Raw genomic sequence first — 18,799 nt, forward strand, 5'->3', positions numbered from 1 at the left:
TTGAAAAGAACAGCGTGCTTTTAGGGAGGAGGAACGGTGCATTATCGCAATTTTCAATATTAGAAAAGCCTCAGTGAATGTTCTATCCTGGTGTGAGTATACCAGTTAGTACATTGAAGCGATTAGTGCCGAGTACGAGAACAGTGCTGCTGCAGTTAAGGTAGGAAGTGTTGTTAATAGTTGATTGGGCTTGGAATCAGGAGCTGATGAGGGTGGTTTCCTATTCCTGTGAATACAGATTGTTTTGATGGACCTTGTCCTAAAGAGCATGAAATAGGCTATAGGAGAGAACATAGTGTCAACTGGGAAGTTAAAACTCCTAGATTTAGATTAAACAGTCGAATGGATAGCCCTTGATTTAAAAAAATGACAATAAAAATTGCAAAAATAATTACTTCTCGGAGGTTTTGAGAGTTCAGGGTGTTAGGACAGGTTTGAAAATGAATACTCAGGAGACTCTGTCGCTAAGACGATGGTTGAATGAGGGCGAAGTAGTGATGCTATGTAACGGAAAAATTGATCAGTGCGGAAGTTAATGCTTAGCTTCCCTGGGTAGCATTATCATTAAAGACGGTAGATGCAGTGAGTGTTTAGAAATTCGAATTACAATGGTGTGTAGTTGGAAAAATAGGAAGACAAGTCTGTGAACTAGAAAAATTGAAGCCGTGGATATGACAATAGTGGGAAGTAGTGGTCTGAAGCATGGAAACTTTGAAAGGCTGATATTTGTTAGATTTCTCTAACAAATTGCCTTAATATAGTTTTAGATACTCGTTTAATTGACTGTTTATCAAACAGTGAGCTTTATCAAAATAGTGGTTAAAACCTACTTTCTAGGGCTATGATGAAAGAAAGGCTAACAATGCTAGGCCACTTTTTATGGATGAAAGATTATTGATAGACAATGACCGTCCTTTTTGACCATCCACCTGGGGCCAAAAAGAAAACAGAACGTCCCAGAACGAAGTGGGTGGAGGTCATAAGAAAGAATTCAAAGGTCGCTGGAACTCCTTGAGATATTGTAAAGAGTGGAGTATTCAATAGTTTGGGGCCAAGGAGGAGCATGCATAGCGTTTGCGCAAAGATACTTGGTATTGCAGTGAGTCAAAACTCAAAACTGAAGAGTTTTACTGCTGATGATGGACCCTGTATATGTGTTCGAAATATCCAGTTAAAAATTTTTAATTTGTTTCACTGTCAATTAAAAGGTTTCGTCCCTATTTTTAACTGTTATTAATTCTCAGGGTTTCAAGCTGTGGATGTTTCTAATTATTTTTTTTTCAATCTTGATACTTCCAGATATTCTATTCAAACGTTTAAATGTCGACATGTCTGTTGAGCACAAAAATGCAAATTTTAAATTTGACTCAGATTTAGCATTAAGGAAGAGAATTTTCCTGTAAAAATTTTGATTTATAAACAACATTGATTTACAAACAAATATAATTGGAAGGTATGTATCAAAACGAATATAAAAATCATCACTGGTGTATGTAGCAGTTTAGACAATTTTATACAAAACTAGCTGTTGGGGTGGCGCTTCACGCCACCCCAACACCTAGTTGGTGGGGGCGCTTAGTGCCCCCCAAGCCCCCCGCGCGCGTAAGTCGTTACGCGCCATATTAGTTACGCGCCATTGTAGTTGTGTCCCTGTGTCCCACCTGTGAATATAGATAGATGTATATATATTTTTAACTACGTAAAACTTGCGAATATACAACATTCTTGGCTGTCCCATTGTCTGTGCATATAAATAGATTGTCAGGTTTACCGACTCTTGAACATGCAACATATAATTGTCCATGGGAAAAACAATCTGTATTCATATCTATACCTCATTATTCTAATGATTGCCCTTGAGCTTTGTTGATAATGATTGCTAATCGAACATTCCCTTTGTCCCCGTCGTCATTTATATATCCCCCTGTGCCCCCCGGTGTCCCTGTTGTTGTTGTTTCCCTGTGTCCCGGTCGTCATTTGTGTCCCGGTGTCCCATTCTGTAATTTCTCTTTGAGTATCGCGGTCGTCATTTATCATTTGTGTTCCGGTGTCCCGGTCTGTAATTTCTCTTTGAGTGTCCTGGTCGTCATTTATATTCCCTGTGTCCCGGTCGTCATTTGTGTGCCAGTGCTTTGTTGATGGTGATTGATAATCGAACATTCCTTGTGTCCCAGTCGCTTTCTCTTTGAGTGTCCCGGTCGTCATTTATGTTCCCTATGTCCCGGTGTCCCGGTCGTCATTTGTGTCCCGATGTCCCGGTCGTTATTTGTGTCCCGATGTCCCGGTCTGTAATTTTGTCAGTTGACAAACATGACGTCAGTCGACACACAAACATGACGTCACTCGACAGACACACAGACAACTTATTTTTATATATGTAGATGTCCCGGTGTCCCGGTCGTCATTTGTGTCCCGATGTCCTGGTCTGTAATTTCGTCAGTCGAGAAACATGACGTCAGTCGACACACAGACAACTTATTTTTATATATATAGATATACTAGCTAGATATATATATATATAGATATATATATATAGATAACACCTAGTTGGTGGGGGCGCTTCGTCCCCCCACCCCAAGCCCCCCCGCGCGCGTAAGTTGTTACGCGCAATATTAGTTACGCGCCATTGTAGTTGTGTCCCTGTGATTCTAATGATTTCCCTTGAGCTTTGTTGATGGTGATTGCTAATCGACCATTCCCTGTGTCGCCGTCGTCATTTATGTATCCCCCTGTGCCCCCCGGCGTCCCCGTTGTAGTTGTGTCCCTGTGTCCCGGTCGTCATTTATATTCCCTGTGTCCCGGTCGTCATTTGTGTCCCGGTGTCCCAGTCTGTAATTTCTCTTTGAGTGTCCCGGTCGTCATTTGTATTCCTTGTGTCCCGGTGTCCCGGTCGTCATTTGTGTCCCGGTGTCCTGGTCTGTATATACATTCGTTTTTGAATTGGTCTTTTTTTTTAGTTTTTAGGTTTTTACCTTTTTTTAATTTTTTTAGTTATACCTCATGATTCTAATGATTGCCCTTGAGCTTTGTTGATGGTGATTGCTAATCGAACATTCCCTGTGTCCCCGTCGTCATTTATATATCCTCCTGTGCCCCCTGGTTTCCCCGTTGTAGTTGTGTCCCTGTGTCCCGGTCGTCATTTATATTCCCTGTGTCCCGGTCGTCATTTGTGTCCCGGTGTTTGGTTTTTACTTTTTTTTTAGTTTTTTTAGTTTTTTTTCTTTTTTCTTTTTAGTTTTTTTTGTAGTTTTTACCTTTTTAGTTTTTTTTATTTTCATTTTTTTTTTAGTTTTGTTTGTCTCCTTTATTTTTCAGTTTTTTTCCTTTTTTTCTTTTTTTTCTTTTTTAGTTTTTTTAGTTTTTTAGCTTGTTTAGTTTTTTTATTAGTTTTTAGTTTTTTTTTCTTTTTAGTTTTTTTGTATTTTTTATCTTTTTTTTAGTTTTTTTAGTTTTTTTTTACTTATGTCCTGGTCGTCATTTATATTCCCTGTGTCCCGGTCGTCGTCATTTGTGTCCCGGTGCTTTGTTGATGGTGATTGCTAATCGAACATACCTTGTGTCCCGGTCGCTTTCTCTTTGAGTGTCCCGGTCGTCATTTATAATCCCTATGTCCCGGTGTCCCGGTCGTCATTTGTGTCTCGATGTCCCGGTCTGTAATTTCGTCAGTCGACAAACATGACGTCAGTCGACACACAAAAATGACGTCACACACACACAGACAACTTATTTTTATACATATAGATATGCAACCCCTATATAAAAACATGACTATATTTTGTGACTGGTTGGTATTGAGAAGGTGAGAAATTCTGAAGTAATATTGCAGTTGCATTCTGTTTCCATGGTTACCTCAAGTTGTGTAAATTTCCCATTTTTATCATTTATTTTTATTTTTAAATGGTTTATAAAAATCAATGCCATTCCACTGATTCAAACTGAAAATTCAGAGACCCATCTATACCAGCTAGATAAAAAAATAACGCGTAATTATTTGCCTTCAATTATAAAGAATTTATTGAAAATCTATTCTTCTTAAATGATTGATCCAACCTTTGAAGGAGTATTTTGCCTCATATACTTAGTTTTAAGTATATACTTATGCGAACCTTTCGTAAAGTTTAAAGAATATGGCCTTTATTTTAAAGTTTAGGATGAGCAGATACGATTTGCCGAATAATACAGAGCTTTAATTAGATGAAAATAGGCAGTAAAGTGGCCCGCATTTGCGCACCAAAATCCAAAACTTAAATAAATAACTTTTGCACTTCTCATACATTGACTTTCTATTATGCAAATCCCTTAAGAAATACAGTTTTTTTTTAAAAAACACCTTGCTTCGCAAAACAAGCAAACCCCCCCAAAAAAACAGACAGCCAAAAAAAATAATGATGTCAATTTCTTTGTCTCAGTGCCATAATAAGACTCGAAAACAAATTATTGACAGTAAAAAGAATTTAAATATTTTGCTTTTCAGCTCCGTTGTGACAGCACAATCCCAAAATATCATTTCGACAGCCTAAAGAAGTTAGGATTTTAAATTTTCCCTCCTTGTTATTATGAAATGAAGATTTTTGCCTCCCAGTTGGCTTTTGTGGTAAAACGGACAGATTCATTTGATAAACCTAAATTTAATTAAATACATTTTGGCAGTACGCGTCGTTAGTAAAATCTAACAAAGATAGCAATAAGTAACTAGATGCTTGTTTCAAACTTGTTTGTGAGAAGAAATAGTCTTAATAATTAAAAACTTGTTACAATCTAAACTATTAAAAACCAATTACAAAAAAAATAACTTTCTTCCCAAACCAGAGCAAGCGGACCCAAACACAAATCCACCACTTCGTCAGGGGGGCGTGCACCAACCGCGACCCCTCCCCCTGGATCCGCCACTGGTAGTTCCTTGTCATATATCGAATCATCATTTATGATAATTGTAAATTTTTGTTTTTTGGGCTTTCCTACTGAAATTATAAAACTGGTTGCATTCAAACCTATAAGCTTAATCACGCAGCGAGTGGATTTTATCTAACAAAAAAAACAAACTAATCTTTAAATTTTCAGGCATTTTTTTTTAATTTGAATTAAAATATTATAATTATTGCACAGGTACAGTAAATATTTTTCAGTTTACATAATAACTTAAGCTACTCTGAACTGAACTTGAAAAATTTTTCAACTCGTTTTTATGTCTTAAAAAGGCATTGCTTCTACTTATAAGAAAAGAAATTCGGTAATGATATTTTTCTAACAGGATTTCTACTAAGCCTCAAACTTTTGCTTTTCTTTTTTTATGGTTTTTGAATTGCTGTATTCCTAGTTAAAAACATACAAATATTTTTGCAATTACCAGTTTTTTCTTCTTTAAGCAATTTAATGTTTTTTCATATAGGTTCTATTCAAAGATATTTGATTATTAGCGAAGTCCAATTTCTAACAACGATTTCTACTAAGCTTCAAACTTCTTGTTTTCTTTTAAGGTTTTTGAATTGTTGTTATCCCTGGTCAAAATATATGCAAATATTTAGGCAATTACCAGTTTTTGTTCTTTAGGCAATTTAATATAAACTTCTCCATACATGAAAATCTTCAATTTGGAATAACCGAAATCCAGGTTCTTAACAAATTTTCTCAAAGTTCTGACTTATCTAATTTTTTTTGTGTCAGAATATACCAGTCTGCCAATTTTCCCGAAAAAATATATGGAGCCGTTTTCGAGAAAAATACATACATACACAATTATTACTGAGTATCACATACTGAATATCACATATTCAGCATTTTGCTCATAATTACTTAAATATGCAAGGAGATTTGTACTAGTTATATTGATTTTAAAAATAGATGTAAAATTTTAAGCAAAAAATTGATTTTAAGAGGTTTTTCTACAGACAAATCAGCTTGGAAATTTAAAAAAATTAGTTTTATTATAATGAAATTTTAAGTAAATACCGAAAGAATTATCTTAAAGTACTTGGCGAAATTTTTGGATGATTTGCTTTCCTTGTTACTAAGAATTGCGAGTCCCTGACCTATGATAGTGGATTTCCGGTGGATTTTGTATATGTTACTTTCTCAGAAGGTCTCAATTTGCATTCTTTTCTTTGAATTTTATTTAGGCTACATTTGCATTGATTGAGAGGATTTGATAATAGCGTAAAATGGTAACACATGTTCAGTTTTAATAGACATGGTGGATAGTTATGATCATGCAGGTTAACATAAATACAAGAGGGCAAAAACCAAGGTAGGATAAGTTAGTTCTGGAGTTATTTAGTTGTTTTGCATTGGTTTTTTAATAGGCATATATTTCAGTGGTGATACCTAGGACGGAGACACAAATAATTACTATATTAATTACCAAAGCAGAAAAACAGTCTTCTTTTCACCTTCTGTCTTTCTTTTTTGTTTATATGTTTTTTTCTTTTTGTTTCTTTATAGTGTGTGTTTATTTCTATGTTTGTACTGTTGAATTAAGGATTTCTTCTTCCATATATGAATATATATAAATTGAAATTCTGAATTTTTTACTTCTGTTTATACTTATGACACATTATGTGGGGTACTGGATTGCTATGATAGCGACACGTTATTAACAAACAGCACAAGTTATTAAACTCTACCGTTTTCTTGAAAATCATTTTTTTTGTAAACTTAAGGATTTCCTCTGCAACATTATTAAAGCGTCAAGTAAAAACTATTCATAGTTACGAGCGGGAAATGTACTGTGAACTTGTTGTTTCTTTTTCTGGTTTTAACTTATTTTACAAACCCTTTGACCAATTTTTAATACTTTTTGGGTCGAAATTAAATCATAGTTGTTGTTCGATTGTTGTATGAACTGTTTCACTCTTGATAAGATTTTTCTATATCCGAAAAAAAAAATGGTTATGACTAGCCCAGACGGACTGAATTTGCACTTTTAGAGTCGACAAACATAACAAAACGTAAACATAACGACACTGACTATAAAAAAAACTTTGGCTTCTTCTTTTCCCATCTCCTCAAAATTACCAAAGGTAGCTGACTAGCCAAGTCATTCTTATAATCTCATTCTCAAGTCAACAATTGAAACATTGTTTCATTCAGTGCTACCTAAAATTTGTTGATTTTTGTATAGATGAACGCTCGACATATGTTAGAAGAAATAAACTGTAAATTATTATATAATTGATACGTAATTTCAAGGTATTAAGTGTGGCTGTTCATTAAATAGGCTGACATAAGTTTTTTTTTTATTGAGTGATGTAAGCTGGCTTACAAGGCTAGCAGCTTCAGATTAAGCTCTTTTGGGTATTACTCTGTTGTAATACAGGGATGGTGAAAAATAACTAGACTAGCCTAGGCTACACAATTTGATTTCCCATTTGTTGCTCTTTCCAAATAGTGTAAGTCTTACCATTGCAATAGGTTGCAAGCTTCCTGAATGAATTTATTCATATTCATATAATTTAGATTGGAAGAAAGTGGAGTGCATCACTTGATGTCTTCTTTGTGCTCTGTTAGTTCAACAGGCCTAGTTGCTTTGGGGGCAAATTGCATTTTGAGTCCTTAATGGGGTTTCAAAAGATAGCTTATTACTTTGTCTATGGTTTTTAGACTAGGGTAAAAGACCTCTTTTGGAAAGATCACTTTTCTTTGGCATTCTGATACCAATGGCATTTAGAACCACCCCTATTTTACTGCAACATGATGCAATGTAAGGGCAGTAACAAGAACCCCACCTTCTAGGTCCAATTTTCACCAATAATTTGTCAGCATAAGTTAAAAATGTGGTCTCTGTTTTGACAAGCAGTTGAAAAGAAAAAAATAGATTATATTCAATACTTGTGATTTAAAGAATAAATATCAAGCAATAGAAGTTACATTTTTTGAATCAGAAGAAAGAAATGGGGAACTCTTCCACAGAAAGTTCCTCCCATGTAAAATACACCCCCCTCCTGAAAAAGTCCTTCCAGACAATTTCATCCTTGCTGAAAATCCCCACCCTCCATAAAATTCTTTTGCAGAAGATTCAGCCTAAAAAGTTCTCTTTAGCATACTTTCATTTGAAAAGCACTATGTTCTAATTGTTTTTCTGATCACTCTGGAAATCCCCCTTTTCTGTGGAAATTATTTCCCCTAAATCCAAACTTAAAACTTTATAACTTAAAGACCTATCCTCAGGGGCTGGAGGGGGGGGGGGGTGGTGGTTTGAGTTACATCCAAATAGTAATTGGGCTTCCCAACTATACTGAACAAAATGGCTATCTCAAAATATTTTTCAGGTGTTTTTGGGGGAAAAGGGGCATTGCAAAGGCTAATTGCCCTTCAATCTTTTAGGTCACTTAAAAGGGCTATAGAACTTCCAATTTCTGTTCAAATGAGCCCTCTTTTGATTTTCTAGGACCATTGGATTTATGTAGTAACCCCTAGAAAAAAAATAAACATATCCAGGATCTTTGTTCTGACAAAAAAAAATAAAAATTCTACATATTAACAGATATGAGCTTGAAACCTCTACAGAAGGGTTTTTTGATATGCTGGGTAGGATGGTGTGATATTCATTACAATTTTTTGACTTTTAGGGGGTATTTTCCCCCTTTTTCAAAAATCAGGTAAATTTTCTGAGGGTCTTAGCCCTTTTGCATAAAACTAAGCTTAATGAATTATATATTTGGAATTAGCACAATGAGCTGATTCTTTTTATATATTTATTCATGTCAAAATTCTGTTTTTTAGAGTTTGGGTTACTATTGAGCTGTGTTGCTTGTTACTTACAGTTTATTACCACAAACTGTTTAATCAAAGTTATGCAAGGATTTTAATTTTCTGTATTTGGAGGGTCCAAAATGAAGATACTTTGCCTCTGTGCAGATTTGAACATCTATACATATTACACTTGGTCTGGTTCATGATCATAGCATACATGCCTAAAATTCATAACAGTTAACAATACATTTCATAACTGCAGTATTGACAAAAATTGATGCAAGTCTTGCAAAACTATATTGTAAAATCTAATGCAACTTGATGCATTGTTTTACACTGCAAATGTAGTCTTAATAGGGCAAAATACATTTTATCTTCCATTCTTCATTATCTGAAACTAGAGAGTATCTATATTTCAAATTTGCTTGTTCTTCATATTAAACAATAATATCAGTTTCACCTAAAATACAGTTCTGCATAATCAGGTATGGTAAAGCCTTTTTGAGCTAAGTATGAACCCTTTCCCTGTTTCTTGTGCAAACTGGTTGGTCCATATCCATGGGGCCTAACCTCTTCCCAAAATCTTTAGTAGATAATTTTTTATATTTCCAACAAAGTTTGAACATTTTTTTCAAAGCATCCCCCATGCTCTAAGAGAATTTCTGCTGTATATGCCTAGAATAGGGGTAAACACTATTCTCCATAGTTCATTCATGTTTCTTCTTTTTAAGGCTTCTCAGAGTTTAGCTTAGAGATTCCAAATCTAGCCCTCACTGGGAGAGGCTAAGCTTAAATTAAGTGTTATCTCATTTATGTTATTGCTATCTTACTCCTTATTGCCTGCTGTACCAAAAGTGGGTAGCAAAGTACCAATGCTACTTGGCACTTTTCAAATTTGTCTACAGATTTTGTCTGAAAATATCATTTTTACATATTAACAATAATTTTTGCTCAAAGAAAAGCTGTAAAAACACAAGTTTTGCTCTGCCATGCAAAAAGTGCAGTAGCATAGTAGCAATGCAACTTGGTAGTTTTCATGGCCTAGTAACATTTGTTGGCAGATTTTGTCTGAAAATACCAGTACTTCCACTATCCCCAAATTTTTTGGGATTTTCCAAAAATTTTGTCTTCCAGAAAAAAAAATCTGTTCCCCAAAAATCCCTTGTCATTCAGAGTTGCCACCTCTAGTGGTTTACCACTAGTGACAATCCGCCCCTAGTAACTTTCACTTAACTTGACATATTTTTTTCACTTTGGAAAAATTTTGTTTTCTTTTGCTATTTTGTTTAATTTTCAAAGGTCCGAAAATATAAGTGAGTTAGATTAAAAAATTATTCTAAAAGGTAAAAGGGAAAGCATGGTACCTGTGCAGAGAGGTGGAAGATATCATGATAAATTTGGAGAAATATTCACTATTGAGCAATAAATTAGATGAACATACCACTCGAGACCTTTTTTATGCTCTTTCAAAATATAACTGTCATTTTACTAAGAAATTAAACAGACCTTTTAAGATGATACCTTTTTCTGTTATTTGCTGCAATATAATTTGGGATTATTAGCTTGTACTTGGTAGAAAACAAGTGGTGAGTGACAGAATACATTGGAGTTATATAATTTGGGCTATATATTTGCAATTAATTAGGGAGGGGGGTAGGTTAGTTAGGTCATGTTACCCCCCCTCCCCTCCTTAATGTGCAAATATATAGCCCAAATTTCTATCTAAAGTACTATATTGTCATCAAATTTTGGTATTTTTCATTAGAATTAAGCCAACTTCACATGTTGAGTGTTGGCTGCATAATACATAAGTACAAATTAAAGGAATTGATCTTTTTTTGTCAGGAATCTTCACTGTTGAATTTTTCTGCATTGTTATCTACAAATTTAGTACTTCTCTTTTTTCCTTGAGAATTTCATTTTGCAAATAACCTTTTATCTTCAAATGCATTCCTCTCCACCCCATCCCCCTTCAACATTGCTATTCTAGTGCCCCTCCCCCTGCAATATTTTTGGCAGATATTCATGCTTGGTTGAGATGTTCAACTGCAGTCTAGGATATTTTACGGCCTAGGGAAGTTGTTAAATAAGTGAATGTAATTTTATTGGATAGATATTTTCCTCAAATTATGGCATTGGAAATTGTTTTAAATACCCAGGCTTACGTCCACAACTTCTAATGTTTGAGCAATTATTGACCCTGTATGACAGCTAATCCTGAGATCAAAACAATATAATAAAAAAAATTGTGGTAGAGTTTGTCATTTAAAGTTTTTCCTAAATAAAATCTTCATACCATAAAAATTGCAGCCCCTCCCCTCTGCCCCTCTTAATAAGACAAAATTAAGCTATATATTATATTCAAATTCAGGGAATAGTTAATGAAAAACATAAGTGACCCAAAAACATGATTCATCAAAAAGTAAATATTATAGTCAAAAGTAAAAATTCATTTATTATTTGCAGGATATTTTTTGTAATATTTTATATTATTTTCAGACTTTTTTTTTTTACAATGGTTGGTTTGTAATTCTTACTCTGCTACCGGATATCTGTGTTTGAAAACTGATCGAACAGTTTTTGGTAACAAACTGTAATTAACTTGACTCAACAGGAACCAAAACTCTAAAAAAGAGCAACTACAAAACAAAAAGAGCTGTTTTTGTTTTTTATATTCTTTTTTATTTGCCAGGTGACATATCTCTTCTGAAATATCTCTTCTCACAAGATGTATAGATCTCTTCTCACGCTGCTACTTTTAAAACTTTTTCATAGTAAAAGCTCATTGAGTTTCTATGTTGCTATGGGAAAATTCACATTTAAGTCGTTGTCATCCTTTTTCTTTGTGGACAAGATTTTACTTACTCCACTTCTCTTCAACTGAAAGTAAATATTAGTTCGAATCTCGGACAAATAGCCAAATTCTCTCAAAACTGTTTATTTGACAGTTGAAAGAATCTTAAAAGGACTGGTAGCTATCAAGGTGCTGATACAGTTAAAGCAGGTAATGGGAAAGCAAAAACGTGGAAGAATAGTAATCTAAAACAGCCACACTACAATGTTGCAGCAATTCCTCCATTTATTTTGGGGATTAGATTCAGGGAAACTGATATCACAGCTTCATAGCGCATATGACCGCCAGGCTGCCAATCAGTATTGTTCTCCCAGAAAATAAATGATGCTTTTTAGAGTTGTAGTATAGCGACCAATGAGTATAAAGCATGAAGTTGAGTATACATTATCAAACATTTTTGGGTAATAAACTGTAAATAAGTAGTTAACTGACTCAATATTAACCAAAACTCTAAAAAACAAAAGTTTAATACCAATTTATTCATCAAATGAACCCAGTCTTTATGCTTATTTTAAATATATACGTTTCACCAAATTTAGTCTTTCCTGTTAAAAGCTAAGTGTCTGGGAAAACTTGCCTAATTTTAAAAAAAGGGGGAAACACCCCCTAAAAGTCTTAGAATCTTAATGAAAATCACATCGTCAGATTCAATGTGTCAAAGAACCCTACTGTAGCAGTTTCAAGCTCCTATCTGCAAAAATGTGGAATTTTGGATTTTTTTTTTGCCAGAAGAAAGATCATGAATGCATGTTTATTTGTTCGTTTGTTTTTTTCCCAGGGGTGATTGTATTGATCCAGTGGTCCTAGAATGTCGCGAGAGGGCTAATTCTGATGGAAATTAAAAGTTCTAGTGCCCTTTAAAAGTGACTAAAAAACTTGGAGGGTTAGGCTAACATAGATATGGTTAACAGTATAACAGATGAATATGTTGCAAATGAATTAAATTACATTTTTAATTGTGATTCAGGAAACTATTGATATTTCTAACTGCAATCTATGCTAAGTTGTTACTCTTGAAAGTTTGTCTAACTGTTACTCTTCAGAAAGTTTTGCACATAAAAATACTTTTTGCTCAAGGTAAAGCTGTTATAACACAAGTTGTGCTGCTAAAGTGTCGGCAGCTTTTGGAATCCTGCTACTGGCAGCTTTGGACCTTTTTGCACACCTGCTTATTGCCATGTTTCATCAAATAATTCATAAATTTGTTTCATCTGAAACATTGTGTTTTGTGCCTTTTCCAGTAGTATATTACATTTTCAAAAAAATCGCTACCTTAACGTTATTTCTAATCAAAAATTTGTCCCCTGAATCTCCCCCCCAGAAAAAAGAAGGTTGCAGCGCCCTTAGCTGCTCAAGTGTATACGAAGATGACTTTGGCTTCCTCCTAATTCTAAAAATTACCGCGATCGCCTCTGTTTTCCTTCATATGCCATACAATAAACCTTTTATTTCGTTTTTTCGTTGAGGGCCCATTCCCTTTTCAAATTTAAACCGTTTGAATAGATTACTGTATAGACTATGGTTTTGCTTAATATAACTGTTAAAATATAAATGTAATAATAGCTGCGTCATTGACAGAAGTTAATGCTGCAAGATGTCTATATGTAGCAAATATGGTCTGAAAAGAGGTAAAATACGAATTTTCTTGTTGTGGTCTGTGACCTGGAACTAAAAAGCCTCATAATCGGTTAATTTCCAATTCATCTGCTAATTTTTCGTCAAATAAGAGCATGCATTACCAAGTGCTCGTTTACCGTTTTTGAACTAGGTGTGATTCCTTTCTCATGCAAACAAGTAGCCTTGCATCCAGGTTCCCTAAGTGTGACCCCCTCCCAAAATCTTTAGTTGAAAATTTTTCACATTTTCAAACTAATTCCACAAGTTTTTTTGAAATGTGTTTTTGCTAATTCTAATTCAAATTCATATTTTTTGGTATTATGGACGAGCTTTTAAGAAGAGATATGTACAAAAAATAATAGTAAAAATAATATAAAGATAATGCTGTATATATTGTAGGGATATATTCAGGCATAGGAGGGAGGAGCTAGGATGTAGGTAAACTAGAAGCAACTGTTAAAATGCAGCGATTGTATATTTTGTGATTGTAATGAAGCAAGGATGTTGTTATTGTTGAGTTTAGTCCAAAAGAGTGATGAATTTGACGTTTTTTTTTTTCAAGAGACAGCAAATGATGATTATTAGCGAAACATTTTTTGTTTTGTTTTTTTTACAACAAGATTTTTTTTTCGATTTGATGAATCATTTTGATACAATCCTAATAAGAGCTTATGCCAGATTTGCCTCTCACTCAATCGGACTCTCTGTCTTGGCTTTTTTTACAATTAGCCATGGCTTGATGCCCACAACAACTTTATTTTTATTCAAGAATAAAATCAATTGATACAATCCTAATAAGAGCTTATACCAGATTTGCCTCTCACTCAATCGGACTCTCTGTCTTGGCTTTTCCTACAATTAGCCATGGCTTGATGCCCACAACAACTTTATTTTAATTCAAGAATAAAATCAATTGAATTAAAATCAAGTAGTTGTGGGCATCAAGCCATGGCTAATTGTAGAAAAAGCCAGAACAGATAACTTTACCAAAACCATGTGAGACATGCGAATCCGACCAAATCTATATATATAAAAATAAGTTGTTTGTCTGTCTGTCCGCATATGACGTCTGAATTATTTCATCATATACCAATTCAAAAACGAATGTATTCAAGCTGAAGTAGCTGAGTTGGTAAAGCGTTATGTTCCAGGTTCTAGGTCCGAGAGGCTCCAGGTTCGAACCTTTGCTTTAGCATTAATACAAAAGAAGAAAAAAAAAACTAAAAAAGGTAAAAACTACAAAAAAAATAAAAATAAAATACTAAAAAAACTAAAAAAGCTAAAAAACTAAAAAAAGGTAAAAAACTAAAAAGACAAAAAACTAAAAAAAGTGAAAACTACAAAAAAACTAAAAAGAAAAAAAAACTAAAAACTAATAAAAAAAACTAAAAAACTAATAAAAAAAACTAAAAAACTAAAAACTGAAAAAAAAACTAAAAAAGGAAAAAAACTGAAAAATAAAGGAGAAAATAAAACTAAAAAAAAATAAAAAAACTAAAAAATGTAAATGTATTCAAGCCGAAGTAGCTGAGTTGGTAAAGCGTTATGTTCCAGGTTCTAGGTCCGAGAGGTTCCAGGTTCGGACCTTGGCTTTAGCATTAATTCAAAAGAAGAAAAAAAGTAAAAAAGGTAAAAACTACAAAAAAACTAAAAAGAAAAATACTAAAAAACTAAAAAAACTAAAAAAAACTATATTCAAGCCGAAGTAGCTGAGCTGGTAAAGCGTTATGTTCCAGGTTCTAGGTCCGAGAGGTTCCAGGTTTGAACCTTGACTAAATAAAAAGGTAAAAACTACAAAAGAAAACTAAAAAGAAAAAAAAACTAAAAACTAATAAAAAAACTAAAAAAACTAAAAACTGAAGAAGAAAAAAAAAACTAAAAAAAGGAAAAAACTGAAAAATAAAGGAGAAAAAGAAAACTAAAAAAGTAAAAATAAAAATAACTAAAAAAGGTAAAAACTACAAAAAAAAAACTAAAAAGAAAAAAGAAAAAAAACTAAAAAAGGTAACCCCCCCCCAAAAAAAAACTAAAAAGAAAAAAGGAAAAAAAAAACAAAAAATTTTTTCGTCATATACCAATTCAAAACGAATGTATATACAGACCGGGACACAGGGAATATAAATGACGACCGGGACACTCAAAGAGAAATTACAGACTGGGACACCGGGACACAAATGACGACTGGGACGTGTGTGTCGACTGACGTCATGTTTGTGTGTCGACTGACGTCATGTTTGTCGACTGTAAATGACGACTGGGACACAGGGACACAACTACGACGGGGACGCCGGGGGGCACAGGGGGGATATATAAATGACGATGGGGACACAGGGAATGTTTGATTAGTAATCACCGTCAACAAAGCTCAAGGACAATCATTAGAATAATGAGGTATAGATCTGAATACGGATTGTTTTTCCCATGGACAATTATGTGTTGCATGTTCAAGAGTCGGTCAATCTGACAATCTATTTATATGTACAGACAATGGAACAGCGAAGAATGTTGTATATTCGCAAGTTTTACGTAGTTAAAAACATATATATATATATATATATATATATATATATATATATATATATATATATATATATATATATATATATATATATCTATATATTCACAGGTGGGACACAGGGACACAACTACAATGGTGCCTAACTAATATGGCGCGTAACGACTTACGCGCGCGCGGGGGCTTGGGGGGGCGCGAAGCGCCCCCACGAACTAGGTGTTGGGGTGGCGCGAAGCGCCACCCCAACAGCTAGTTGACTATAAAATCACTGCCAGATGTGTTGTAATATCAGGAAAACAATTAAAAGTGTATGTGGACATTCGTGTCCCGCACCATGTACCATACCGTTCTCATCAAATCTTATCTATAACGGATTTGTGTTGGTTCATAAGCGGTCTTTCTTTCGAACGTGTCTGTCGTTGAAAAAAAAAAAAAAGCAGAAATACGTGTACTTGTAAAGTAAGCCTTCTTAGAAGTCACCCAAGTATTTTGTTTCCTTTTTTTATTGCAACACTCATCTTGTGCGTAGCTACAATTACTTGGATAGCTTTTCATTGATCCTATCCCTAGATATATTTCGCGGTTCGAAATAACAATTTCGAAACATGATGTAGGTTAAATGCAGCAAGGGGATTTAGTTCTGGAATTGTTTATTCTTTGTCGCATTGCTCAACTCTTGGGTTAAACCCTGGTATAGTTGCCCTGCATTTCTAAGAAGACTAAAATTGTATCAAGCCGAAATCTTGCAAAATATGGTGCTTTTCGGAAAGAAATCCCGTGATGTTTATTCCCCGCCCACTTTGAAAACATTCGTTTTGATCTTGAGCAGAGTTAAAGAAATTAAAATTTTTTTGTAGTTTAAAAACTCTTTTTTAAGGAGATTATTGGTATTCAGTGATACTTCTGAATCGCTTCCTTTTTCTCAACTTAATTTAATGCCGTTTTACTAGCTGAGAAGGTGTCATTTTGTGGCAATAAATTCTTAATTGTATTGGAGGTTCTTAACAGGGGCGTAATTTGCTATAGAACAGGGGGAGGGGGAAGTACCCTTCTCCAGACCCGAATTCACCCCCCCCTCCCTCTGAAATTTAGTGTCTTCAAAAATATTGTCACAACTAAGATAGGCCTACATAATTCAAGCATCACAGGAAAAAAATCAGTTTCCTTTAGTATGCATTTCCCTTTTTGGTACTATGTGGCTCATTTTTCATTTGATCACTCTCGCTTGACTTGTGAAAATTGGCTTCTACTTTGCGCCTCCCCCCTTGGATTTTGACGATATTACACATCTAGCTCTTAGTATTGTAGCGGGGTTTATGTAAGGAGCAACATTAAAGCTTAAAACGAACAGAAATCCGGTTTTTGGAATCCTCGTGATATTCGGTTTTAAGAGTTTCGGTTACTATTGAGCCGCATCGCTCCTTACTTACGGTTTGTTACCACGATCTATTGAAGTGATGGAAAATAAACCTTTATTTGATGCCCTATTTTGAGTAAGACTTATGCTGGCTTTTTAAAGTTTCATTTTCAAGTTAGATAAAAATCTTTTTGCAAGGTTTATTGTGTGTTTCTGAAAAAAAAAAGAGGCAAAAAATATCGCTTCTTGGTTTATTCTGGAAATTTCGACAAATAAACAGACTCATGATATTTTCCGATATTTTCATAATAGGGTTTTATGAAAACTGAGCTTGCGGTAGTTATTCATAGAATTCAAAATTTTCTCTTTAAATTTCAACTTTGCTCTTAACTTCCATGTAATTCAATATTGTAATGGCTGCTACACCCTAGTAAAAAAAAAAAAAAAAAAAAAAAAAAAAAAAAAAAAAAAAAAAAAAAAAAAAAAAAAAAAAAAAAAAAACGAACCACGGCCCATAGTAACTAACAATTTAAAAACGCGTTTTGAAAATTTTTAGCAAAAAGCTTATATTTATATCTGTATTCCGTCCCTCTCTCCAAAATCAGACTGATAAATTAGGATGAGCAACTTTAAACTCTCAGGATTATGAAGATTCTGAATCAGCATGAAATCGTTTTCTTTTTATGTATTTATTATTTCTAAACTTCTGTTTTTATACTTTCAGTTACTATAAGCAAGGGTCGCTCTTTACTTTGTAAAGGAATTAACCGTAATGGTCTGATAAAAGACTATAGAATTCATTTACGCTTCCACAGGTCACAGTTAGATTCAGTTCGCGCATTGGTTCTCCTCATTTCCATGTGCGTGCATTTCAGGTGTTCAGTTGACCAGGTATGGAATATTGCGCAAAGTTTACCTGATTGGGTTAGTATTTTCTTCATTTTTGTAAATAGTTGGGCGGAGTCTATTTATCCCTTTTTTAACATTTTAAAGAAGGGAATTCTTCTCAGTACTCGTTGAGGAAGTGTTGAGAAACATTGTCATAGCTATGGAGTCATTAGGCTATTCGAAGAACAGCTACACTTTGTAAGTCTTTATTTGTTGCTGAACAAATTCTCCCAATGTCAGTACATTCAGTGTAGTCAAAGGTCACTCAAGAGGTTAGGTGGCCATGGAAAGGGTGCGGGAATTCCCCCCCAGGAAAACTAAAAGTGTTCAAATATGCCATATTTATACCGTTAGAATTCATCTGTATTTTCTATATCTATTCGTCTTTATTTTCAACGCCCCGCTCTTTACGCTAAAGTTTTTTTTACTGTTTAATAAAGTAGAATTGAGAGAAAGAGTCAAACTTTAGCGTAAAGAGCGGGGTGTTGAAATGGGAACAACCTCTTTCATACGCGGAGTAATTTCTGTTCGTTTTAAGTTTTAATGTCGCTCCTTACTTTCAGTTAAAAAAAAACTAGTTTTTATGGCACTTGGTATTAACCAAGTGACATATAGCAATCGTAAATTCTGTCGGTCTGTCGGTCCCGGTTTTGCTACTTTAGGCACTTTAGGATGATGAAATTTGGCAGGCGTATCAGGGACCGGACCAGATTAAATTAGAAATAGTCGTTTTTCCGATTTGACCATCTGGGGAGGGGGGGAGTGGGGGGCCCGTTAATTCTGAAAAAATAGAAAAATTGAAGTATTTTTAACTTACGAACGGTTGATCAGATCTTAATGAAATTTGATGTTTGGAAGGATATCGTGTCTCAAAGCTCTT

At 34.3% G+C, this 18,799-nt stretch overlaps 1 protein-coding gene across 4 annotated transcripts in view; it reads left to right on the forward strand.

The window, feature by feature from the left end:
* The first annotated feature begins 7,074 nt into the window (after positions 1–7,074).
* The window catches only part of LOC136037743 (thyrotroph embryonic factor-like), a 59,929-nt gene continuing 48,204 nt past the window's right edge, over positions 7,075–18,799 (forward strand). Inside the window, exon 1 of one of the 4 annotated variants that reach the window (XM_065720542.1) lies at positions 7,075–7,185. Coding sequence is in view for 1 of the 4 variants with exons in the window: in XM_065720535.1 (XP_065576607.1) it covers positions 18,080–18,117 (38 nt within the window). In the remaining 3 variants the exon portion in view is untranslated. Of the gene's footprint in view, positions 7,386–18,002; positions 18,118–18,799 lie in introns of those variants that run through there. The other 3 variants (XM_065720550.1, XM_065720557.1, XM_065720535.1) reach the window with 3 other exon arrangements.

Source organism: Artemia franciscana, chromosome 2, assembly GCF_032884065.1.
Source record: "Artemia franciscana chromosome 2, ASM3288406v1, whole genome shotgun sequence".
Classification (NCBI taxonomy): Eukaryota; Metazoa; Arthropoda; class Branchiopoda; order Anostraca; family Artemiidae; genus Artemia; species Artemia franciscana.